The sequence below is a fragment of the Hyperolius riggenbachi genome, chromosome 1 (assembly GCF_040937935.1).
Source record: "Hyperolius riggenbachi isolate aHypRig1 chromosome 1, aHypRig1.pri, whole genome shotgun sequence".
Classification (NCBI taxonomy): domain Eukaryota; kingdom Metazoa; phylum Chordata; class Amphibia; order Anura; family Hyperoliidae; genus Hyperolius; species Hyperolius riggenbachi.
The window spans coordinates 271,896,256-271,922,887 of record NC_090646.1 but is presented as its reverse complement, the minus strand read 5'-3'; the positions used below and the strand labels follow the sequence as shown (position 1 = coordinate 271,922,887).

General features: G+C 41.6%; 1 protein-coding gene across 1 annotated transcript in view; it reads right to left on the bottom strand.

The window, feature by feature from the left end:
* Window positions 1-26,632, bottom strand: part of DNAH6 (dynein axonemal heavy chain 6) — a 443,662-nt gene that overhangs the window by 326,499 nt on the left and 90,531 nt on the right. The window contains exons 16-24 of the mRNA XM_068233571.1: window positions 24,386-24,637; window positions 21,960-22,088; window positions 18,368-18,481; window positions 18,143-18,286; window positions 9,994-10,206; window positions 9,660-9,752; window positions 5,866-5,985; window positions 4,597-4,777; window positions 901-997 (exon numbers count right to left, since the gene is read on the bottom strand). Of these exons, the coding sequence (XP_068089672.1) occupies window positions 901-997; window positions 4,597-4,777; window positions 5,866-5,985; window positions 9,660-9,752; window positions 9,994-10,206; window positions 18,143-18,286; window positions 18,368-18,481; window positions 21,960-22,088; window positions 24,386-24,637 (1,343 nt within the window). The remainder of the gene's footprint in view (window positions 1-900; window positions 998-4,596; window positions 4,778-5,865; window positions 5,986-9,659; window positions 9,753-9,993; window positions 10,207-18,142; window positions 18,287-18,367; window positions 18,482-21,959; window positions 22,089-24,385; window positions 24,638-26,632) is intronic.

The following is a 26,632-nucleotide window of genomic DNA, read 5'->3' as shown; positions in this document are numbered from 1 at the left end:
GACCCACTAGATAGCAAGCACCAATGGCCAACTGACCTCAGGTCAGAGGTCATGCTGTGCATTATGGGATGGAAAATCGTCATTGGTGAAACCATGCCATGGTGAATGCCATCCCTACTTGTGAGACTACAGCACAATTTTCCACTTTGGCCTAGTCTATTTTATCTAAAATACAGCCCAAAGAAATACAATACAAGGGTGAAGGTGTCTGATACAATAAAAGTCTTAAAAACAGTCTAAAAAGGAGAGGCAGCCTTATCTCTCCCATAGAACTTTCCACTAAGTGGAAAATGTTTTTTCACAAGCACACTGACACTGCCCACGTCCTCTTGTCAACGCAGATCAAAAAGAGCTTTACTGTCTGGTAGTTTGAGCATGAGTACCTCTATGTACTAACCTGTTGCCACTAAACCTAATTAATTGTGATATGTTCCAGGTGTTTGCTTAGTAACACACAACTTTTCCAGTATTTTGCTAAACCTGTCCCAAGTTTGTGTAATGTGTTAGTGAATCAAAATGATCACACATTTTACTAAAAGTATACAGTAAAATGCCTCAACATCAAAATCTGACATGGTATCTTTGTACTATTTTGATCAAATATTGAGTTTAAAAGACTTGCAAGTCATTGCAATCTGTTTTTACTTACACCCTACATCAGCAGTAGGGAACCTTGGCTCTCCAGCTGTGATAAAACTACAGCATGCATTTGTCTTTATTAATCATGACTGTGGCTGTCAGACTCCTGCAATGCATTGTGGGACTTGTAGTTTATAACAGCTGGGTAGCCAAGCTTCCCTACTCTGCCTTACATAGAATCCAAACTGTTTGGAAATGGGGGCTGTACATGTAAGGTGAAATGAGGCTAACTTTTTAACTACAGAGAGAGTTGTTACTGACCTTGGAAACACAACACGCTTGGATTCCAAATAAGCCTCCAGGCATTTCTGAATTAGATCTAAAAGACCATTGTTATTCTTAAATGTCTCCAGAAGACCTGAACAGAAAAGGTCACCAAATTAATGAATAGATTTCCACTGTCCTAATTATTCATGATATAATGACAAATAAGAGAAAGAACAACGAGTAGTGGAACTACAAGCTTTGTATATTTAATAATATTTTCTGAACGAAATAAAAGATATATCAAGATCCAGTATGTGACACATAATTAAAATTCACTCATGCATTATGAATCTGCTTAACTTGTTTTGTGTTTTACAGCTTTTCCAAAGTTCGCCATCCAAATAAACCTCTTCAGTGACCAGATATTGGAATAAAGAGGATGTCATTGAAAACAGCAGCAGACAGTCACATGGCTTTTCAAACAGAAGTAAAGTGTGGCACCAATGACCAAAAGAGTAAAGCCAAGAAGTTGTTCCTTTCAGGGCTGTGGAGTCGGTCCAAAAATCCACCTACTCCGACTCCTCAGTTTAGGATTCCACCGACTCCGACTCCTCTCATTTGCATATTACAATTTTGTTGATTAACAGTATGTAACGTAAAATTCGTCTCTTAACTGCCAACGCTTAGGAATTTTACAAAACAACTGAAGTGAGAAGGATATGTAGACTACTACCTTTAGACTAAAACTAGTCCTTGGTAAGAGTACTTGTAAAAGGTACAAACCGGAACAAAGAACATCTGTCAGGCTCTAGGCAATGTAACTGTGGGTACATGTAGGAGTGATGCGCAGGTACTCTGCAGGGGAATGAGGAGATTCTTCCTCTATTACACATTCTTCATGCACAATCTGAACATGGATCAGGCCCTTGGTAATGTGACTGTGGGTACATGTAAGAGTGATGTGCAGGTACTCTGCAGGGGAATGAGGAGATTCTTCCTCTATTACACATTCTTCAAGTACAATCTGAACAAGGTTTATGGGTGACAGACAACACCTCTCTGTTTAATGTGCACAACATTCTCAGTGGATTCCCTGCAGCTCTGTGGGGAGTACATATGTAGAGTATAGTACTACTGTGTAACAAAGTAAACCTGATACAGATGAAGTTAAAGTTTTATACATACCTGGGGCTTCCTCCAGCCCCCTTCAGGCTAATCAGCCTATCACTGTCCTCCTCCGCCACCTGGATCTTCTGCTATGAGTCCAGGTACTTGAGGCAGTCTGGTGTAGTGCGCATGCACACACTCCGCCGCAGGGAACGTACTCCACCTGCGCAGCACTATTGCGGAGGTGCAGAATGCTCCTGGCTGTGGAAGCGGCACGTAGCCAGACTGTGCTGACTGGCTGAATTACCAGGACTCATAGCAGAAGATCCAGTTGGTGGAGGTGGACAGCGAGGGACTGATTAGCCTGAAGGGGGGTTGAAGAAGCCCCAGGTATGTATAACACTTTTCTTTTCATCCGTCTCAGGTACCCTTTAAGTTGTAGTCACCAAACCAAATTTTAACATAATATCAAATTATTTGATTTCATGAGCAAAGAGAGTGCATTCATTTGCATAAACCAGCATCAACGCAGAAATATTTCCATCTCATTGACCATCTCTATTAGTGGCACGGCTACACATCAGGCTTTATTCTTACAGCATAGACGTTATTTAGTACAGGGAGTGCAGAATTATTAGGCAAGTGGTATTTTTGAGGAATAATTTTATTATTGAACAACAACCATGTTCTCAATGAACCCAAAAAACTCATTAATATCAAAGCTGAATATTTTTGAAAGTAGTTTTCAGTTTGTTTTTAGTTTTAGCTATTTTAGGGGGATATCTATGTGTGCAGGTGACTATTACTGTGCATAATTATTAGGCAACTTAACAAAAAACAAATATATACCCATTTCAATTATTTATTTTTACCAGTGAAACCAATATAACATCTCAACATTCACAAATATACATTTCTGACATTCAAAAACAAAACAAAAACAAATCAGTGACCAATATAGCCACCTTTCTTTGCAAGGACACTCAAAAGCCTGCCATCCATGGATTCACCATCAACATTGCGTGCAGCAGCAACCACAGCCTCCCAGACACTGTTCAGAGAGGTGTACTGTTTTCCATCCTTGTAAATCTCACATTTTATGATGGACCACAGGTTCTCAATGGGGTTCAGATCAGGTGAACAAGGAGGCTATGTCTTTAGTCTTTGTTCTTTTATACCCTTTCTTGCCAGCCACGCTGTGGAGTACTTGGACGCGTGTGATGTAGCATTGTCCTGCATGAAAATCATGTTTGTCTTGAAGGATGCAGACTTCTTCCTGTACCACTGCTTGAAGAAGGTGTCTTCCAGAAACTGGCAGTAGGACTGGGAGTTGAGCTTGACTCCATCCTCAACCCGAAAAGGCCCCACAAGCTCATCTTTGATGATACCAGACCAAACCAGTACTCCACTTCCACCTTGCTGCCGTCTGAGTCGGACTGGAGCTCTCTGTTCTTTACCAATCCAGCCACAGGCCCATCCATCTGGCCCATCAAGACTCACTCTCATTTCATCAGTCCGAAAAACCTTAGAAAAATCGGGCTTGAGATATTTCTTGGCCCAGTCTTGACGTTTCAGCTTGTGTGTCTTGTTCAGTGGTGGTCGTCTTTCAGCCTTTCTTACCTTGGCCATGTCTCTGAGTATTGCACACCTTGTGCTTTTGGACACTCCAGTGATGTTGCAGCTCTGAAATATGGCCAAACAGGTGGCAAGTGGCATCTTGGCAGCTGCACGCTTGACTTTTCTCAGTTCATGGGCAGTTATTTTGCGCCTTGGTTTTTCCACACGCTTCTTGCGACCCTATTGATTATTTTGAATGAAACGCTTGATTGTTCGATGATCACGCTTCAGAAGCTTTGCAATTTTAAGAGTGCTGCATCCCTTTGCAAGATATCTCACTATTTTTGACTTTTCTGAGCCTGTCAAGTCCTTCTTTTGACCCATTTTGCCAAAGGAAAGGAAGTTGCCTAATAATTATGTACACCTGATATAGGGTGTTGGTGTCATTAGACCACACCCCTTCTCATTATAGAGATGCACATCACCTAATATGCTTAATTGGTAGTAGGCTTTCGAGCCTATACAGCTTGGAGTAAGACAACATGCATAAAGAGGATGATGTGGTCAAAATACTCATTTGCCTAATAATTCTGCACTCCCTGTATATATAAGAGATTCCTGTGTACGCATCACATATACTGTACAGTCACAATCAGATATGTATATCTGACTTTATTGAAGCAGAACAAGTAACTTATTTTGATTGGTTTATTTCATTTTTGTGGACTAAGCACAGCTATTACTGTATATATACTGTATATATACATTATTTTTAATGACTATTATCTGAGAAATAGAACATTTTATCATATTTTCTATTTTAATTACAGTTACAAATTCATTAGGAGTCGGAGTTGGGGTCAGTGCATTTTTTCCCGACTCCAGGCACCCAAAATTGCTTCGACTCCGACTCCACTATTCCTACTCCACAGCCCTGGTTCCTTTTGCTATTTCACGTTGAATCATTGCAACCCAATTGCCATCTATTATTTCCTAACTTGAAAAGATCATTTAAGTAATCCTAAGTTTCATAGATTTCTGCCTACTTGATTTTCATAATATAAAATAATAAAAAGGAATGTGTACCAGGCTGAGTGGCAGCTCTTAAAGCGTTAGGCAATCGGTTGACTTTCCTCATGATTTCCTTCCAGGACTTATCCACTTGTAAAAACATCTTTGCCTCAGCAGGCAGCTGTCTCTGTATGTCAGGAGCACTAAAGATGCTTTCCAGGTACAACCAGTTCCTTTGGCAGGTCAGCCACTCATCCTAAATGTAGCAATAAAGAAGTACATACAAATAAGATACAAATAGTAATATTAGACCTTTGAACCAGACAAAACGTTTTGCCAGACTGACCACCTTTTTTGTTGCTAAACTGTCTGAACATTTACCAAACATTCCAACCTCAGGGTTCTTGGACTGTGAGCTGCAAGATAACTTCTTCTCATTTTCCAAAGTCTCCCAATCTCAAGTACGTCCCACACAGAGCAAAACAGTGATGCAGTTTTTATAAACTAAGGTCCAATGTGAAACCATTATAGTTGTTTATTACTATCCGTGTTTCTGTGTGCATAAAGTTTAGACTGTAAAGAGACAATATTGGTATGTGCTGAGGGCAGTGTTAAATTATCCTGTGCCCAAAACGCCTATCGCCAGTCATAAATTTGTATGGTTGGGGACAGCACAATAGTGACAGTGGAGTCCTACTACTATGTAGTGGAACTCTGTAATAACGAGGAAAAAGTACTGGTGGATTACGGCTACCCATGGTGGGTACTCGTGGCAGTGTTTGATAGCGGGGTTGTTATTTTTGGCATAGATGTGGGTAGGTTAGCGTTAGGCAAAGTTAGGGGTTAGATATGTGTCAGGTGTAGGTAGGAAGTAGGTTAGTGTTAGACATAGATGCAGGGATGGTTAGTGTGAGAATGGGATATTATAGGCCGATAGTAGAAAATCGATAACACTACCGATATTCTATTATCAATAACAAGTAATAGTACAATATTGGTAAAATTATCGATATTCTACTACCGGCAATAACTCACACCCAAATTAACATGTGGTGCTCTCACACACACATGCGCACCCACACACATACACACATCACATCACATCAAGGTGACTAGATGTCTCCTCAGAATTGCAGTGCTCTGAATCTAACTCCACCCCCACCTCACATAGGATGAATGTGTGTGGTGGGTAGATTGAGGGCACTGCAGTACTGAGGACACATATAGTCATACAGACAGCCATGCAATGTGATGTGTGGGCTATATTTGCAATGATAACACATTTTCCATTCTCTATAAACATACATTCATATCACAAATCATTGTTTTAAATGTTTTACTCACAAGTGTTTGATTAAATAATGCCAAATTTCTCTGCCATTCATCAACACGTGGCTTGATGGGTCCAACATAGCGGGAGGATGCAATGGTGGATATGTTTATCGTACTGTCATCCAGAAGAACCTGAAGGAAGAAATGTATTTTGCAGTCTTTATTATCTTGTCTATTTAGCACTTGCGGCTAATAATGAGGTATATTCAGCAAACTGTAGGAAAATTGCTGCAAGCAAACAGCACACATCAATTGTACCAGTACTTACGCCAATTACGGAGTGTGCATTCTGAAAATAGTGCAACTCACGTTGCCTAGAACAGATGCATTACTAGGGTAAAGTACATTATGCAAGTAGTGTAAAGTGCCATATACAGCATTAGCAAGTTGCACTATTTTAGCTTAATAATACAGAATTCCTAAAAAAAATGTAGAGAAGAATTTTTTGTGTGGAATATTTAGTATTTGGACATTTATTACAAACTATGTTAAAAGATTTTCACTGCAAAGCTGATTTCACATTAAATGCTGGCTTATCCTAAGTTCACATCTGCTTCTACTCTCTGACCTCCTCAGCAGCTGTTGGGTGGGACAGTTTTACTGCTTTACATGGAACCTAGCCAACAATGCAGAAGCAGAAGTGACTGGAGACACAGACAACAGTGGAGGCCATGGAGGGACAGAGGAAGGGAGACAGTTGTCACAAGCAAAGCAATGAGAACCATGTTGACAAACAGCTCTATGGGATAGGAACATGGCAGTGCCAGGAGCTAAGTAAAAGGTAAGTAGATGTCATCAGTCCATGTACTGGAGAGTGAATGCTAGCCCTAGAACACAATTTGCTAGTAACAAGGTAAATGTATACAGTGATATGAACTGATGAACTAGAGCAAGGTCACTGTAAAATGGAGGCATACACCAGGAAGGATATTCTGGATGTATTGAAAAGTTGAGATTGTAAGCTCATTTAGGCATAATACATTTTCCTCCATGTTTTTCTTTGTATGTATGTTCTTATCAGTGGCATAGCTAAGGAGCTATGGGCCCCGGTGCAAGTTTTACATTGGGCCCCCCCAAGCACTCCATACATAGCAATTGAAACAGCGCACCAAAACCTGCCAAGGACAACAACAGTGTCAGAGGTGCAAGAAGTGTGTTAATGATTACTACAATTCAAAGCATGTATAGAAGTGATTATAACCAGTACAGGACCAATAAAGAGCTAATACTGCGGTTGAGGGAGGGCCTCCTGGGGCCCCTCTGGCCCAAGGGCCCTGGTGCGGTCGCAACCTCTGCACCTCCTATTGTTACACCACTGGTTCTTATCACACACCTCTACCGTATATCTAGTATCATTCTGCAGTACTGTGTGACATAACTTGTTGGCACTTTGCAGATGAAAGTTTAAAACAAATAATAATAATGCAGAATGTCCACTTTTCACAAAGTGAAAACTTAGAGCCAAAATACAGGAATTCATTTTTGTCCTCTACTTCCCCCTACTTACCTAAAGATGTACTCTCACTCACTCCCCAGCATACTCACCAACAGGGGATGACTGACATTGTAGGGTCTCACGACTATCATGACTACCCACCCCACCCTTCCTCGACCAGTCTGCACTAATCCAACTCTTTCCTTCCGCACTTCCCAACTGTGCAGATGCTACCCCATCCCTAGTCCACACCTTTATTCTACAGAGAAGAACAAGAATGAGATGTGAAGTAATTAACACATAGGTCACACATTTATGACATTAAAGGTATTACATAAAATAAATGATAAATTGGCTCTCTAACATATTGTTTACTGACACTGAGGGAATTCAAATATATTTCAGTTAAACTACAGGCCCTTAAGTTCTAAGTGTATTTTGTCTTTCTGAATTGTTGTTTCCCACAGAGATGCCATCTAGATTCCTGGGACTGTAATTGTGTTCTTGTGTACAGGGAACCATATGTCTACTGTTTTTATACATCTAAGTATCCACATGTCATTAAATGAAATTATATCCATCTGTCATTCACCATGGACTAATTTGTAGTTTTCCTTTATATTATATGTCACAGGGAGCTATTGCTGGACTGAGGATACAGAGTAGATCTCATATACTGTTTATAATATGCCAGCCCACAGTTGTGCACATTGCATAAAATTGCTAGCAAACATTATACAGCATTCCTACATCTACGGCTATGTGTTTCAAGATCATTACTGATGCCTATTGTGTGCCATTTCAACCGTTTTAAAAATATTGTGTAACTAAAAACAAAAGTACAGAGCTAGGGGAACCCAAAAGCTCCGTAAAAAAAAACCTGAATGTAAAATGAAGGGTACTTACAAGTTTCACCTTCACATGAGTAAAAAACAATACTCATAATGCATCAATTTAGGACAGTGGATGTAATAAACAAATTAATCACTTACATTCATCAGTGGTGGCTTATAGAACACCTATAGCCTATCAATTTTAAAGAACCATTTAATCCAATTTCTACCATCTGTTTAAGGGTGTTTGGCCCAGATAAGTGCAAGGTATTGAATGTATGTCTATAGTTAGTGCTTGTAAGAATAGCGTTGGGTATCTAGTTATGTTATGGAGCAAAAGAATCTTTGTAAGGGACCTAAAGGAACATAAAAAGGCCCCACAGACTTCGGGTCCATGCACATCTCCCAGAGAAGCGAGGAAGCAGTGCTGTGTGTTGAAGGACAGCAACACCGCACAAAACCTCGCTCCCCATTGCCAGACACACTGGAACATTGCTCAGGCGAATAGCTACTATTTGCCACAGTAATGTTCTTAACACTCGGCCATTGTACAAATGTAACTGGAAATTGGACTTGCCATTAATCCTCATGCGATGGCCAAGTGATTGATAGCTTGCGTGCTGCAAGCTACTTATCACCTGGGATAGGATATGGCACACTGTGTTATGTCAAGCAAGTTGAAGGTTGTTGCCTAGTTTAAAGACTTTTGGAAGCACTGTTGGGAAAAAGACTGTTGTTGTTCAAGGGGACTGTGCTCCTGAAACAATAGTGCACCAAATATAGAAATGATTACACACATGTGACACAGTTTGTATATAGTCTACTGCTACATACTGTACATAGCATAATACTACTTAAAGACGAATTGTCGTGAATATCTTAAAATTTAAAACACATACAAATAAGAAGTAAATTTCTCCCAGAGTAAAATGAGCCATAAATTACGTTTCTCCTATGTTGCTGTCACTTACAGTAGGTAGTAGAAATGTGACATTACCGACAGATTTTGGATTAGCCCATCTTCTTATAGGGGGTTCTCAGGGTTTTCTTTATTTTTAAAAGCATTTAGTGAATGGCAGTTGCTCCGTCCAACTGCCAAAATAGTGTGCAGCGAGCAGGGAGGCTGGCCAGCATCTTTCAATTCAAAGAATGTCTTTATAAAGAATAAAGGCCATGCTGAGAATTCCCCATGAAGAGTTGGACTAGCCCAAAACCTGTCGGTAATGTCAGATTTCTACTACCTACTGTAAGTGACAGCAACATAGGAGAAAAGTAATTTATGGCTCATTTTACTCTGGGAGAAATGTATTTTAACATTTTCGCAACAGTTCATCTTTAAGTAAGACAGTCTTATCTAAATCGCTAAAGAAAATCGAATACACCTAAGAAAAAAGGCGCGAGCAAGGACTTTCTCCCCATGTGACATGGTAAGAACTCTTTAGGGCAGTATAAGATGTGGGGTTTGCATCCTCATCCTACTTCGTGACATGGCCACAAAGCAGTAGTACCAAACCTGACAGGTTACTCTGACATCTCACCTGGATATCATCAGTTCCACCAAGGATGAACACATCTTTAGAATCTCTGTGGGGAACAGTAGTAAATTCTGTTGCTTTCCATGCATCTTCAACCTGAAATGAAATAATGATTGCGTTTTAATTAGAAAGGTTTCCTGGTGAGATGATTCCCCCAAATTCCTACTCAATAAGAACACTTTTAAGTGGAATTTGACATTAATTGATTGTTTCCTTCATGGATGCAGTGACTGCTCAGTTATTATACATTAATCAACAGTACTTTATAAGTGCATTAATATCTAAAACCTTTATTACAAAGACTAATAAGAGTTATTCTTACTATTGTAAATTGTACCTTTTTGAGAATAGTTTCTAATGAAGCTTCTCCAGATGCCTGTCCTGATACATCCTGAATAGCCTGAGCACTTTCAAATGCACCAATTTCAATAAGCGTCTCTAATGTCAGTGGGTGTTCAGCATCTATTAGTGTAGCATTGATTGTTTCCTCTAATGCTGCCCAATGCCTTGGTTTCAGACAAGGATTCCGTAGATCAGTTATCACAGGTACCTGTAGGGAATGAATTCACTTTTTGATGAACTGAAATAACACATAACAAACATAACATGAATGAAAATTTTACAAAGATAGTCCAGAAAGTAACTGTTTGCTTTTATCTGAAATGCAAGGTATGTGTAATTTAACCTGCATCTTTCAGGTTAACCTCTTCTCTCCCTGCACTGTTGACTGCAGAATGCCAGTAACTGTTTGTTCAGCAGCATTAATATGAAGATCCAACATTCTTCCAATCAATAGGTGAGTAGTGTGATGCTATCACAAAAAAAGGATTGAAAACCTTGCTTAAATAAAGAAGGTAATTATGTGCAGAAATAATCAGCAAAGTCTAAAATACAATATATAAAATGCTTACTTAATTGATTCATTGAAAATGGATGTTACTTTCTTGATGAACCTTGTATATTACTTAATGTCCCACATTACTTTAATAATGCATTCATAATGGCTAGGGATATGCTTTTGTAAGATTGACATTATTTCCTTTCTCTGTGAAAATAATTCCTCTACTTAGAAAAAACCAGACTTAACGAGAAACTGTTAACCACTTGAGGACCTAGGGCTTTCTACCCCTTAAGGACCGGCCACTTTTTTTCCATTCAGACCACTGCAGCTTTCACGGTTTATTGCTCGCTCATACAACCTACCACCTAAATGAATTTTGGCTCCTTTTCTTGTCACTAATACAGCTTTCTTTTGGGGCTATTTGATTGCTCCTGCGATTTTTACTTTTTATTATATTCATCAAAAAAGACATGAATTTTGGCAAAAAAATGATTTTTTTAACTTTCTGTGCTGACATTTTTCAAATAAAGTAAAATTTCTGTATACATGCAGCGCGAAAAATGTGGACAAACATGTTTTTGATAAAAAAAAACCCATTCAGTGTATATTTATTGGTTTGGGTAAAAGTTATAGCGTTTACAAACTATGGTGCAAAAAGTGAATTTTCCCATTTTCAAGCATCTCTGACTTTTCTGACCCCCTGTCATGTTTCATGAGGGGCTAGAATTCCAGGATAGTATAAATACCCCCCAAATGACCCCATTTTGGAAAGAAGACATCCCAAAGTATTCACTGAGAGGCATAGTGAGTTCATAGAAGATATTATTTTTTGTCACAAGTAAGCGGAAAATGACACTTTGTGAGAAAAAAAAAAAAAAAAAAAAGTTTCCATTTCTTCTAACTTGCGACAAAAAAAAATGAAATCTGCCACGGACTCACCATGCCCCTCTCTGAATACCTTGAAGGGTCTACTTTCCAAAATGGGATCATGTGTGTTTACTGTCATGGGTGTGTTTACTGTCCTGACATTTTGGGGGGTGCTAAATTGTAAGCACCCCTGTAAAGCCTAAAGGTGCTCATTGGACTTTGGACCCCTTAGCGCAGTTAGGCTGCAAAAAAGTGCCACACATGTGGTATTGCCATACTCAGGAGAAGTAGTATAATGTGTTTTGGGGTGTATTTTTACACATACCCATGCTGGGTGGGAGAAATATCTCTGTAAATGACAATTTGTTAATTTTTTTTACACACAATTGTCCATTTACAGAGATATTTCTCCCACTCAGCATGGGTATGTGTAAAAATACACCACAAAACACATTATACTACTTCTCCTGAGTACGGCGATACCACATGTGTGGCACTTTTTTGCACCCTAACTGCGCTAAAGGGCCCAAAGTCCAATGAGTACCTTTAAGATTTCACAGGTCATTTTGAGAAATTTCGTTTCAAGACTACTCCTCACGGTTTAGGGCCCCTAAAATGCCAGGGCAGTATAGGAACCCCACAAATGACCCCATTTTAGAAAGAAGACACCCCAAGGTATTCCGTTAGTAGTATGGCGAGTTCATAGAAGATTTTATTTTTTGTCACAAGTTAGCGGAAAATGACACTTTGTGAAAAAACACAATTAAAATCAATTTCCGCTAACTTTTGACAAAAAATAAAAACTTCTATGAACTCACCATACTCCTAACGGAATACCTTGGGGTGTCTTCTTTCTAAAATGGGGTCATTTGTGGGGTTCCTATACTGCCCTGGCATTTTAGGGGCCCTAAACCGTGAGGAGTAGTCTTGAAACCAAATGTCGCAAAATGACCTGTGAAATCCTAAAGGTACTCATTGGACTTTGGGCCCCTTAGCGTACTTAGGGTGTAAAAAAAGTGCCACACATGTGGTACCGCTGTACTCAGGAGAAGTAGTATAATGCGTTTTGGGGTGTATTTTTACACATACCCATGCTAAGTGGGAGAAATATCTCTGTAAATGACAATTGTTTGATTTTTTTACACACAATTGTCCATTTACATAGAAATTTCTCCCACCCAGCATGGGTATGTGTAAAAATACACCCCAAAACACATTATACTACTTTTCCTGAGTACGGCGGTACCACATGTGTGACACTTTTTTGCAGCCTAGGTGCGCTAAGGGGCCCAACGTCCTATTCACAGGTCATTTTGAAGCATTTGTTTTCTAGACTACTCCTCGCGGTTTAGGGCCCCTAAAATGCCAGGGCAGTATAGGAACCCCACAAGTGACCCCATTTTAGAAAGAAGACACCCCAAGGTATTCCGTTAGGTGTATGGCAAGTTCATAGAAGATTTTATTTTTTGTCACAAGTTAGTGAAAAATGACACTTTGTGAAAAAAAACCAATAAAAATTATTTTCCGCTAACTTTTGACAAAAAATAAAATCTTCTATGAACTCGTCATACACCTAACATAATACCTTGGGGTGTCTTTTTTTTCTAAAATGGGGTCACTTGTGGGGTTCCTATACCGCCCTGGCATTTTACAGGCCCAAAACCGTGAGTAGTCTGGAAACCAAATGTCTCAAAATGACTGTTCAGGGGTATAAGCATCTGCAAATTTTGATGACAGGTGGTCTATGAGGGGGTGAATTTTGTGGAACCGGTCATAAGCAGGGTGGCCTTTTAGATGACAGGTTGTATTGGGCCTGATCTGATGGATAGGAGTGCTAGGGGGGTGACAGGAGGTGATTGATGGGTGTCTCAGGGGGTGGTTAGAGGGGAAAATAGATGCAATCAATGCACTGGGGAGGTGATCGGAAGTAGGTCTGAGGGTTTGGCCGAGTGATCAGGAGCCCACACGGGGCAAATTGGGGCCTGATCTGATGGGTAGGTGTGCTAGGGGGTGACAGGAGGTGATTGATGGGTGTCTCAAGGTGTGATTAGAGGGGAGAATAGATGCAAGCAATGCACTGGCGAGGTGATCAGGGCTGGGGTCTGAGGGCATTCTGAGGGTGTGGGCGGGTGATTGAGTGCCCTAGGGGCAGATAGGGGTCTAATCTGATAGGTAGCAGTGACAGGGGTGATTGATGGGTAATTAGTGGGTGTTTAGGGTAGAGAATAGATGGAAACACTGCGCTTGGGTGGTGATCTGTTGTCGGATCTGCGGGCGATCTATTGGTGTGGGTGGGTGATCAGTTTGCCCACAAGGGGCAGGTTAGGGGCTGATTGATGGGTGTCAGTGACAGCGGGTGATTGATGGGTGTCAGTGACAGGGGGTGATTGATGGGTGATTGATAGGTGATTGACAGGTAATCAGTGGGTTATTACAGGGGAGAACAGATGTAAATATTGCACTGGCGAATTGATAAGGGGGGGTCTGAGGGCAATCTGAGATTGTAGGCGGGCGATTGGGTGCCCGCAAGGGGCAGATTAGGGTCTGATCTGATGGGTAACAGTGACAGGTGGTGATAGGGGGTGATTGATGGGTGATTGATGGGTAATTAGTGGGTGTTTAGAGGAGAGAATAGATGGAAACACTGCGCTTGGGTGGTGATCTGATGTCGGATCTGCGGGCGATCTATTGGTGTGGGTGGGTGATCAGTTTGCCCGCAAGGGGCAGGTTAGGGGCTGATTGTTGGGTGGCAGTGACAGGGGGTGATTGATGGGTGATAGGTGATTGACAGGTGATCAGTGGGTTATTACAGGGAAGGACAGATGTAATTAATGCACTGGCGAATTGATAAGGGGGGGGGGGTCAGAGGGCAATCTGAGCGTGTGGGCGGGTGATTGGGTGCCCGCAAGGGGCAGATTAGGGTCTGATCTGATAGGTAAAAGTGACAGGTGGTGATAGGGGGTGATTGATGGGTGATTGATGGGTAATTAGTGGGTGTTTAGAGAAGATAACAGATGTAAACGATACATTTGGGAGGTAATCTGACGGCGGGTTTGCGGGCGATCTAATGGTGTGGGTGGGTGATCAGATTGCCCGCAAGGGGCAGGTTAGGGGCTGATTGATGGGTGGCAGTGACAGGGGGTGATTGATGGGTGATAGGTGATTGGCAGGTGATTGACAGGTGATCAGTGGGTTATTACAGGGAAGAACAGATGTAATTAATGCACTGGCGAATTGATAAGGGGGGGTCTGAGGGCAATCTGAGCGTGTAGGCAGGTGATTGGGTGCCCGCAAGGGGCAGATTAGGGTCTGATCTGATAGGTAACAGTGACAGGTGGTGATAGGGGGTGATTGATGGGTGATTGATGGGTAATTAGTGGGTGTTTAGAGGAGAGAATAGATGTAAACAATGGATTTGGGAGGTGATCTGATGTCGGATCTGTGGGCGATCTATTGGTGTGGGGGGGTGATCAGATTGCCCGCAAGGGGCAGGTTAGGGGTTGATTGATGGGTGGCAGTGACAGGGGGTGATTGACGGGTGATTGACGGGTGATTGACGGGTGATTGACGGGTGATTGACAGGTGATCAGGGGGATAGATGCATACAGTAAACAGGGGGGGGGTGGTCTGGGGGGGGGGTCTGGGGAGAATCTGAGGGGTGGGGGGTGATCAGGAGGGGGCAGGGAGCAGGGGGGGGGATTAAAAAAAAAATAGCGTTGACATATAGTGACAGGGAGTGATTGATGGGTGATTAGGGGGGTGATTGGGTGCAAACAGGGGTCTGGGGGGTGGGCAGGGGGGGGTCTGATGGGTGCTGTGGGCGATCTGGGGCAGGGGAGGGAGAAATCAGTGTGCTTGGGTGCAGACTAGGGTGGCTGCAGCCTGCCCTGGTGGTCCCTCGGACACTGGGACCACCAGGGTAGGAGGCAGCCTGTATAATACACTTTGTAAACATTACAAAGTGTATTATACACTTTGTATGCGGCGATCGCGGGGTTAACATCCCGCCGGCGCTTCCGTATAGCCGGCGGGATGTTGCGGCGAGCGAGCGGTGACAGGCGCCGGCGGAGGATCGCGTCACGGATGACGCGATCGCTCCGTCCATGCCCTTAAATGGACCGCCGCCTCTGTGGGTGAGGCCGTCCTGCAGGGCTCCACTTCCCCGCCGCCCCTGTGTAGTGGGCGGTCGGGAAGTGGTTAAGGAAAGGTGGGGGGAAAGGCTGCACATCCCTAAACACATATTGCAATTGAATGGTTAATCGCACAGGCATACACCGCCTCTGCCAGACTGAAAAATGCATGCCCTTAGGTGCTGCACACTGAGCTGGTGGTCATTTCAGATGCAGCCTTAGTGGTATGCGCTGGAGTTCTCCTCGCTGTTCAACCAAATGTAAGTTACAAATTTTTTTTGCTTAGCTGCTCCCAAGGTTTTAAATTTAGGTTAGGTCACTTGCCCGGAGGTTTGCCTCACCGTTGCGCAAGTGTCTAGTATAATATACTTTGCATGCGAACCATATTGGAAGCTAAAGTTCCTCCTAGTTTAATAAATGTTAGCACTTGTCTTGGATGCAGGGCATGCATTTTTCAGTCTGGCAGAGGCGGTGTATGCCTGTGCGATTAACCATTCAATTGCTACATGTGTTTAGGGATGCGCAGCCTTTCCCCCACCTTTCCTTAACTTTGTAACTATGTAACTGTCAGGTTAGCTGCTCCCAGCCCCTCCTCCTGAGTTTCCTGTTTGCATAATAAGTAGTAGCAGATTTGCATATGATTTGCATCTGAATTGAATGCGAAGTGTGCAGAAAATCTATTTAGGTGCTGCACACTGAGCTGGTGGTCATTTCAGATGCAGCCTTAGTGGTATGCGCTGCGTTCTCCTCGCTGTTTAACGAGAAACTGTAACCAAGAATTGAACTTCATCCCAATCAGTAGGTGATACCCCCTTTCCCATGAGAAATATTTTCCTTTTCACAAATGGATCATCAGGGGGCTCTGTATGGCTGATATTGTGGTGAAACCCCTCCCACATTGTGATGTCAGCACCATGGTTCTGACATCACACTGTGGGAGCCTTGTTGCATTGTGGGAAATAACAGCTGTTTAAGCTATTTCCAACTGCCAAAAAAAGCAAGCAGCATCTCCTTTCACTGACATCACCTGCCAGCAGTAAAATGTCACCATGTGATAAATGTCAGAATGTAAATCCGGGATAGGAAAGATTTTACAATGGGCAAACACTGACTAAATCATTTATACATAATTATTGAACAAAATAAGCACTTTTTATTACATTATTTTCACTGGATTTCCTCTTTAAGGTGTCTATTATCAGTACAATTTTTTCAGTTTAAACCAATATTTCAGTCTGATATTTCGACCAAACCGAATGGAAAAAAAGATGTGATTGACTTATTTAATCAACAAGGAAAGTCAAAGATGCTCAGATGATGGTGCTTGACTACACCAGTTCCATAACACACCTAAGTGGTTTTAATCTTCAATGGTGCTGCAATATATCCATAAATGTTTCAAGACATTCCACTGTCTCTTTATCAAGAAACAAGCACAGAAATTTTTCAACTAGTAATGAGTTACCGAGGTAAATATGTTTTGGTACACCCGGTGTGAAAAAGAGATTATAGTGGAATCTGGAAGCCTCCTTTATTAGTAACTAGAAAAGTGGTTAAAAGTAAAAACATTATTCTTCTGTGTTCTTCTTTTTTACATCTGTATACCTCTATCTTCTCACATAATTTTCTCCTGAATTCTTCTTTCTTCTAACATTTACATTTCTGTAAACTCCCTTGCTCTTCTTAAACCTTCTTTTGTTTTATCTTCTTTTTTCTTTATTGCAAAATTGCGGAATTGCCCCCACCCAACCCTACCCACCAGATTAGAATCACACTCTTGTAGAACATAATGACATTTCCACTCCTTGCCACTGCACCACCAGACACCACTGCCGCACTGCCGTTCTTTGCAGCCCTAAGCGAACTACAGTATATAAACCAATGGTGAGAACTGTGGATAGAATCAATCATGCTTTTGTTGGGGCAAAAAAAATAATTTGGATTTGTCATATGTAAATGAAGAAATCGATTAAATTATTTAAAGACACACAGTTGTGTTGCCCTCCCTAGATACCTTGTAGCTTGATTCTTATTTTATTTTTTTGGCTTTAATGTTACTTTCTAATTATTTTTTCTATGTTATATAAGAGTTTCTATTAACAACTTTCACAAGTGTACTTTAACCAGATTCTACTGTGCTAAACTAAATCCACAGATATTACTGATTAATTAATCCATGTACAGTACAAGTTTAGAAACAAAAAAACACAATACTCCACAGAAAAAGCAGTCTGTCCATAAAGCCAAGTAAAAACACTGTAAAGTAAAAAGATTATATTATAAAATGTTAATGTGCACTCTGCAGAACAAAAAAAAGCCCTCTGATGTTCCCACAATAATTAAAATGCAAATTGCTAGCGGCAACCACATTCTCATTCCCCTGTAGACACAGATCAACATTAAAGGGACTCTGACTTGATTGAACTGTTGGTTGAGCCACAAACAGCTGCAATAATTGTTTCCACAAAAGACTGTACTTACACGAGTTGAAATAACCAAAGTAACCAAAAATAATTGTGAAACAACCATTAGAGATTGTCTCATGCAGCCAGATTGCAAAGGATTTTATATCAAAGATGACTTTCTTGGCATCATCAAGTGGTACCTTCCATGCAAGATGATTGCAGTAATGAGATTGTCCATCTTACCTTATCTTTCATATTCTCCACCTTCTCTTTGAGGCGTGGCACTACATTGTTTGGCGGTAGTCCTTTTTCCAGCTGATTCACAAATTTAGCATATTTAAGCACTAATGTATTCAATTGTTCTGGATCCAGCGCTTCAAATTTGCACTGTCATTTAAAAAAAAAAAATTTAATTGAAGTTTTAGTTGAGATGTTTTACTAGGTTTCTCTGTAGAACAGTCATCTTACCTGTGTCCACTCAGCCTGCAAATCATCCCATTCAGTCATTGAATCCCATAGCAGTTGTTTGAGTTTAACTTCTGCACTCACTTCCTCCAGTGCATCAAACTTAGTCACTTCCACCTGTCAAAGAAGTACAAACAAACTCATCAAACATCTAAATTTATTAGACAATGGGTGAAAAGAGCGTGCGTACAGCGAAAACATGCAGTTTGCCAGCTATTTGTGAGGAAATGTATATAATGTGAAGCTCCTTTACCATACAACAAAATTATATGTTGTGCTAAGATGCCTATGTCTGCATAGTCTAATGTTGCTTAGGTGGGAGCTTTTCCTGATACCTACCTCATTTCTTGGCAACTGTACACATGTCTATGTGTGATGTCTACTTCTCATCCATTCATTATAAGAAATCCAATTGGTGACGGTGAAATACACCTGATTTTATAGGCTAGAAGATTCTGAGCCTAATTGAACATTTTCTGGCCTCTTAATTATTTACACAAGTAGGATAGTGTCTGTGTGTGTTCATAATTTGAAGGGCAAACCTTAATTTTACATTTTTATTACTCTATTAGGGCTCAAACCTACTAGACTAGCAGGCTTTTTTAAGCACTAAGCTCTTGCTAATGCAATGCTATGGGTGATTTTTATAAAATCACATTGCTCAGGTGGGATCACACCCATAGCATTACATTAGCAACAGCTTTTCAAATCACAAAGTGTTCAGAAAAGGCTTAGTAATGCCTGGGCCTAAATGTAAGTATAAAATGGTGACAGTGCCTTAACAGACTGAATAAAAATAAAAACTAGGCCGTATTTCATTTAGGTGTAAGGCTAGATGTCAGACCTTCTGCCATTCAGTGGTATGATTATTCATTTTCCAATCTAATTTTACAAAGGAAGCAACATTAAAGAGGAACTTCAGCCTAAACAAACATACTGTCAGTAAAGGAATAGGGCGAAGTAAGCGCAGTAAGCCACGGACAACGTGGCCGTGATTGACAGCGGCGCTTCAAGCAGGCGCAGTAAGGACAACCTCGAGGTCGTCCTCTGCACCATGCAGGGACCCCAGGCTGGCGGCGGAGAGCGGAGCTGTCTGCGTGGGACAGACAGCTGCGAAGGGCTGGAGAAAGCCCCAGGTAAGTAAATGGGATTATGTTATATTTTGCCTGATGATTCCTTTAAGTTACATTAGTTATGTTAATTAAAATAGATAGGTAATATAATATCTTACCCACCCTGTTTTAACCTCCTTAGCGGTAACCCCGTGCTGGACACGGGGTAAGCTGCCTCGGAGGATATCTCAGCCCCTGGTGGGGCGATTTAAATTCTATAAAGTGCTGTACGCGCAGCTAGCAGTTTGCTAGCCACGCGTACAGCTTGATTGATCGGCCGCACGCATCGGCGGAAGAGAGCCCCCCGCCAGAGCCCTGCGCAGCCCGGACCAATCACTCCTGGGCAGCGCAAAGGGCTGGATCGGGTGCGCCTGACGTCAGGACATCGGCTGACGTCCATGACATCATTCCGATCGTAGCCATGGCGACAGGAGAAGCCAAACAGGAGATCGCGTTCTATACGCAATCTCCTGTTTGCTGTTGTTGCCGGCGGCGATCGGACTAGAGGGACACATGCGCCCTCTAGTGGTGTTTCATGTAACTACCACTCGGGTAGCTACATGAAACAAACAAAAAATATTACAAAAAAAGTGTAATGCAGCCTCTTTGGCGGAAAAATTGAACCACCAAGGAGGTTAAAAGAACAGGCAAATGTTTGTGATCTCAAGGGGGAAGCTTTTTGGCTGAAGGGAGATGGCAGGGAGCATGAGACACAGTTCCAACTGTCCTGTGTCTTGATCACCCCTCACAGCTGTGTGCGCTAGGCATCGAGAACAACAACATCAGAAATCCCATCATGCTTTGCACAGCATCAGGGGAAAAATGCCCAGGAAGATTTCTTTAATGGGACGGAGCTTAGCTTCTGTGCAGCTAAAAATGAGGCTTGGGTAAGAAAAACAAAGTTCTGATGCTGTGAAAATGGTAAAGAAACACCAAGCCTTTTCAGTGCTGCTCAGTAGATTTTTAGTCTGGTGGTTCACTTTAAATTTGTAAACATAGTAGAGGCAGAAATATTAGATTGTCAGAAATGCAATAAATCTACTATTTATTATTTCTTTAGAGTAGCAGGGGGCACGTGAGTTGTTTTAGTGTCAGACTCATCTTGAATAGCCACAAAAGCTTGTTCAGTGATTCCACCTAAGGTTCGGTCATATATATAATCATAGGACACCAGCAAATATTTCACAAATGATAAAAACTTACTTAAAGGGACTCCGAGCAGTGCAGAAACTATGGAAAGATGCATATCCTTTTAAAGCTCTCTTTCTCCTCTTTCCAATGATATATAAAACACCGCCCTACGCCTTTTAGTTTTTGCTATTTTCGTGATTGAAATTGCAGCGGCCGTGGTTTCGATCGCGAAAATAGAGAAAACTAAAAGGCGTAGGGCGAAGATTTAGGTGTCGTCAGAAAGAGGAGAAAGAGAGCTTTAAAATGATATCCATCCTTCCATAGTTACATTGTATTACACAGGGCGACTTTTCCTGCTGAATGGAGCTGCTGACTTTGAGAAAAAGTCGCCCTGTGTAATACAATGTAACTATGGAAAGACAGATATCATTTTAAAGCTCTCTTTCTCCTCTTTCTGACGACACCTAAATCGTCACCCTACGCCTTTTAGTTTTCTCTATTTTCGCGATCGAAATCGCGGCCGCAGCAATTTCAATCGTGAAAATAGCGAAAACTAAAAGGCGTAGGGCGGCGGTTTATATATCATTGGAAAGAGGAGAAAGAGAGCTTTAAAATGATATGCATCTTCCCATAGTTTCTGCACTGCTCGGAGTCCCTTTAAGCGCATACTGACACATAACATAACTCACTTTTATCTTTGAAAGTGTAAATTCAGTGAGACATAAGTTATTTTGTAATTTAATCGAATTTAAATAATCAATTTCAATCCATTCACTCCAGGGCCCCTTTTTTCAGCTTTTCCAAAAAGCCAAATGTAGTGAAAGAACACCCTTTCACTGCTGAGCTGTTTGCCCTGGAGCTTAATACATATAAGAGAGAAATCTGGGAGAAATATAATCCCCTTCCACCTCTAACCCAGCATTTCTGTACCATTTCTGTCACAATATATATAAATATAAATATATATATATATATATATATATATATATATATATATTGCACTGATATTTTGGTTCATTGTGTATTGATACAGTAGCACATCCCAGACCCCACACACACACACATATTACTGTCTACAGGATGGATACATTTGTTTGGGAGGGGTAAGGACATGTTATATACATTATAAGAAGGCTGGGTTCTATTTGTTACATGTTGTAATAATTCCAGGCCAGTTTGCATAAACATGTATGATCACTGTTGATCAAACAGGATTGCCATTTCAGTAAAACTTTAGTAAATCATCCATTGTATTTTTTTGAAGGCTTGGATGATTTTTTTTTTGCACCATATTGCCAAATTAAAATTGTGCTTTTTAAATAGACACGGGAAGCCAAATGCATTTACTTTACCTTGAAGTTCTTCTGATATGTTTTATATTGAAATGCACGTTTTTGTAATTCATCCAAAATAGTCTGCAAGTCTGTGAGTATTTGTTTTATTTTAGTTTGATCAGCGGAAAAATCCAATATCTGTGGGTCCTGTAAAATAGATAAAATTAATTCCACACTTTTTTTTAAGTAAGCCTTCCCAAAACCACTATTTCACCCTTCACCCCAACTTATGTGACACTCTATCCTCTACCAGCCAATCTTCCCTCTATACTCACCTATGGGAGTCTTTATCACCAGAGACATTTGAGCTTACTGTGTGTCCAATATCACAATGCCTACTGCCATATCACACAAGTAGCCACATCCCCCGTTGACTGCTGTAATGGTGAGAAGATCAGTGGCTGTCACACTCACTTCCCGACCTCCAGCCAGTAATGAAGAGAAGAGGTGAGTGGCATGACTATGATAGGATGGGTTGCTTTTATGGTAAAGCATTTCATCTCCAGATGCTAAAAAAGACCCCAAAAGAAGCCCTAGCATGATACCTTTGCTGGAACTTTGGAGTTGCAGGTGAGTACAACAATGGGCTTTTGGGAGAGGTGGTTCTTCTTTAGAGTTAGGTACACAATAGAGGAGTTTTACCTGGCACTCGGTAATTGGGGGATGAATCGGTCTACTGCACCTTTAATAAATTATATACTCCGTCCTTGTCACACACTGCTTGGCTCAGGGTATAGCAAAAGATAGCGTGCATACAGACTTGTATAGGAAACACACTGACTGATATGAGTACACACAAGGCAGTCCGTCCACTTCTAGGATTGCTTTATTTCCCATAGCACACACATGGCAGAAGTATACAGATCCATGGCATGGCAAAACATTGTGGATGGATCAAACCTTATCCAGGATCCGTATCGGGACAGGTGAGGGAGGGTGACCAGGGGAAGATCGGACGGCGCAACAGCCGTTTCACACCAGTGTGGCGCTTGTTCGTGTGCGTATGTCCAGGGCAATGGCGGCGTGTCCAGGCTTCCGAGATGAAACCATGAAGCTACCACACTCGCCATTAGCCCAAGGAACTGGAATGAGAGAGGTTGAAGGTGAAGGGGAGGAGTATCGCCGCTCAGCGGCTAAAAAGTGACAGGGATGAAACATAGCATTTGCAACGGTGACGTCAGTGAAATTTCAAATACATTACTATGCAAATAGCACACATCAATTGTGAAACATCAACTTAATGAAACAGGTGATTAATACATTCACATGCGTGATCACACAGTGTAACAATAACTAAGCACGGCAAAACATCTGCTGGTCTTGCGCTGGGTAACTATGGCAACCCTATTGTTTCTTCCTATCCAATATATAAAATCTACTATTTTTATTAGAATTTAATAATATTAAAATATCCCATTACCTATTAAAACCTCACAGAGGACTGGGGGGAATCCTAAGTGTACAGGACCAAACTAGCGGTGTATTCACCTACAGATATGTCCTGCTGATCTATATCTATCGGCTCGGCCGAACTTGCCATAAAGGACTCTCAAATTACTTGGAGCACCTAGGGTATAAACTTAAAAGTGTCTCACCTGACACTCAAAGTGGAAGCTAGGGGGAGAACAGTAGTGGAGAACTATAAGTGGGGAGAGAGTGGACACACTAATATGCATCACATAGCCAGGGATTGGAACCCACTGATCTCCATGTGGATTGGTGACAGGGCATTGAAACTGCCCATTAGTAAGAATCAGTCTCGGTGGTGGTGCACATCCAGTTATTAGCACATGGTACCGTACAGCCATCTGCCTCAGGATTGCACACATCCCCAGACCGATATGCTTTGTCACACAACCTAGGCCGCATATCCACGGTCCATGGGGGCACATTGCCCATTTAACTGGCTGTCAGTGAAATACCACCCGTGGCGCATAAGAGCATATGGAGAGCAAGGGGGAAGAGAAGAGGACCAGGGGTGGGGAAAGAAAGAGGAGTCAGGAAAGGAGAGACGAGAGCAGGAAAGGGAATTGGAATAACAGAGAATAGGGAATACCCCATGCATTTCCATGTACATATGGGGTGATTCCATTACAGATTAAGATTATTATTAAAATAGAAAGGAGAGAGGAGGCAGCAGGGGGAAGAGAATAAAGAAAGGCGGGGGGGGGGGGGAGAATGGTCACTACAATAAAATGTGGGACTACTTCGTACGTGAATTCCTGTGAGAAAGGGGGAGGGGGGCTCCCACAAATCCATCATTATGTCCGGAGAGGGGAGCCAACCATATCAAGGCTCTAAAAAACACTTATTTAGAGTTAGTTGCTCAGAAGGGTTAAAAAAATGAAAATAAAGTATAGTTGGGCAAACATCACTCACAGACACTACCATATAAACCATATCTTAGCATTTACTTACAGAATAAAAGATGGTATCAGTGTTACCTGGGATTGTTGTCTGACATCCTTCACTTCTTTGTTTAGCTCTGCAATGTCTTTGTCTAAAGACCGGCAGAACCTCTCAATGCTGCTGTCTCTCTCACCTACAGACTTGTCAATGGCATTTCGAACAGACAGGATAGATGGCTTTAGAGTAGCAAACACTGCAAAATCTTCTGGAGGTGTTGGCACACGGTAGTTCTCTATTAGCTGATACATTTGGGAAACTACATTGGACTCTTCTTCAAGAACATCAATCTGTAAGAAAAAGGTCTGTCAGGGGCTGTCTCATACAGCTTACCCATTCCATACACATTGTGGCATTAATAGTATGGCAGCAAGATTCTGCATTTCTTATTGTGTGCTTCTCAGAACAGCATAAGCCTACAGTACATAGCCAGATTAAGACCATACAAGGTCCCAGCAAGGGCATAGCAATAGCCATAGCAGCTGCTATTGGGCCCTGGAGCATAGGGGGCCCAGGTGGGACTTGATGTATTCACCATTAACTTTCTAGTGTTCCTCCACCCTATGATTTTGCCTAAGTGCCCGTAAGCTATATGCAGTGTAGATGGCATTATAATTTAAATTGCCAAATGAACTCATACCCATAGGTTAGGGGCATGTGGCATTGCACAAGAATGCCTAAAACTTATGACCCCATGAAAGTTTTGCTATGAGGGCCCATAATCCATAGCCACACCACTGGGTACTAGGTAGAGTAAATTATTCAGATCTAGATAAAACGATTAAGTAACTATGTGCCTCCATATAAAAGGATTAAATAGCCAGGTACCTCATGATAAAATAATTAAGTAGTCAGCTACTCCCTATATATTATCCTATACAATAAAATGCAAGTGTCCCTGTGTCATCAACTGAATGGTTGTGTTGTGTGTCCCTGGCTTTTTTGTACTGAGCATGTGCGCAGCCAGGGCAGTTAGGACACAGGGCCGGATCTGACAGTTTGCGGTGTGTGGTTCACAGAGGTTCTCATTGCATTATGTGAAATAACAGCTTTTTCCAACTGCCAAGCGAGCAGCTCCCTGTGTGCATATACTTCAGACAGTGGTGGGGAATGAGCAAGTGGGACGCGTATGTGCGCGCATTGCGGGGGGTAGTGGCTGCGACCTAGCGCCCGTTTTTTAATGGGTAGGCCATTTTACTAGTATACTATAATTAAGTAGCTATGCCCTCCCCCCTCAATAAAATAATTAAGTAGTCATGTGCCCCTAGTTATCAGTATTAGGTATATAGAGATATGCTAGTTAGTAGTATTAGGTAGCCCTGTGAGTTCCCCGGATAGTATTAAGAAGACATGAATGACTAAATCCCCAGATAGCAGTATTAGGAAGTCATGCATGACCCCTTCCCCAGATCGTAATATTAGGTAGCCAGGTGTGCCCCTCAATAATAGTATTAGGTAGCCATATTTTCCACCTAATTAGCAAAATTAGATAGTCCTGTGAATCCACCCTCGAAAGTATTAAGCAGACAGATTCCCATAATTAGTAGTATTAGGTATTCCTGTGAGTCCCACGGTCAGTGGTATTAGGTAAGCAGATAAGCCTCCAAATAGTATTAAGTAGCCATATGTATCCCCAAAAGTATTAGGTAGACAGATGTGCCCCAATTAATAATAGGTAGCCAAAAGGTGCCCGCAGTATAGGTAGCCAGATGCCACCCATCACCTGCCAGTGTAGGTAGGCAGATGTTCCCCAGTATAGGTAGTCAGATAGGTAGCTAGATGTAACCCCCCCTTCCCTGCAGAGTTGCAAACGGAGTGGAGTATGGTTTCACCTATCGCTCACTCACTCTCGCTTCAGAGTGGCATCATCAGTTTTCTCTCCTGAGCCATTTATCTTCTCTATTTATTCATCCAGCATCTTTCATTATGTGACCCATAGCAGGTCACATGATGAGAGTTGCAAAATTGAACCATAGGTACAAGATTCTCTTTTGCTATTGCCACCAGACGTTCCTGATACAGGGCCTGATACATGTTTCTTGGTTGACTTGTGGGCAATCTGACCCTGCTACAGTGTGTTAAGCTTCATATGCATATAGGCTATCGAATATTAATCTCTAAATGTAGCAGATGTAAAATGCAAAATAAAATACAAAAAAAATCTGTTAGTAAATTCTCCCTAAATATTATAGGGTTTCCTGACAAAATAAACAATCAGTTCAGTCAACCTAAGTTAAAGCACACTCCTCATGTGAGAAGGAGAACAATGACTGAATATACAAAAA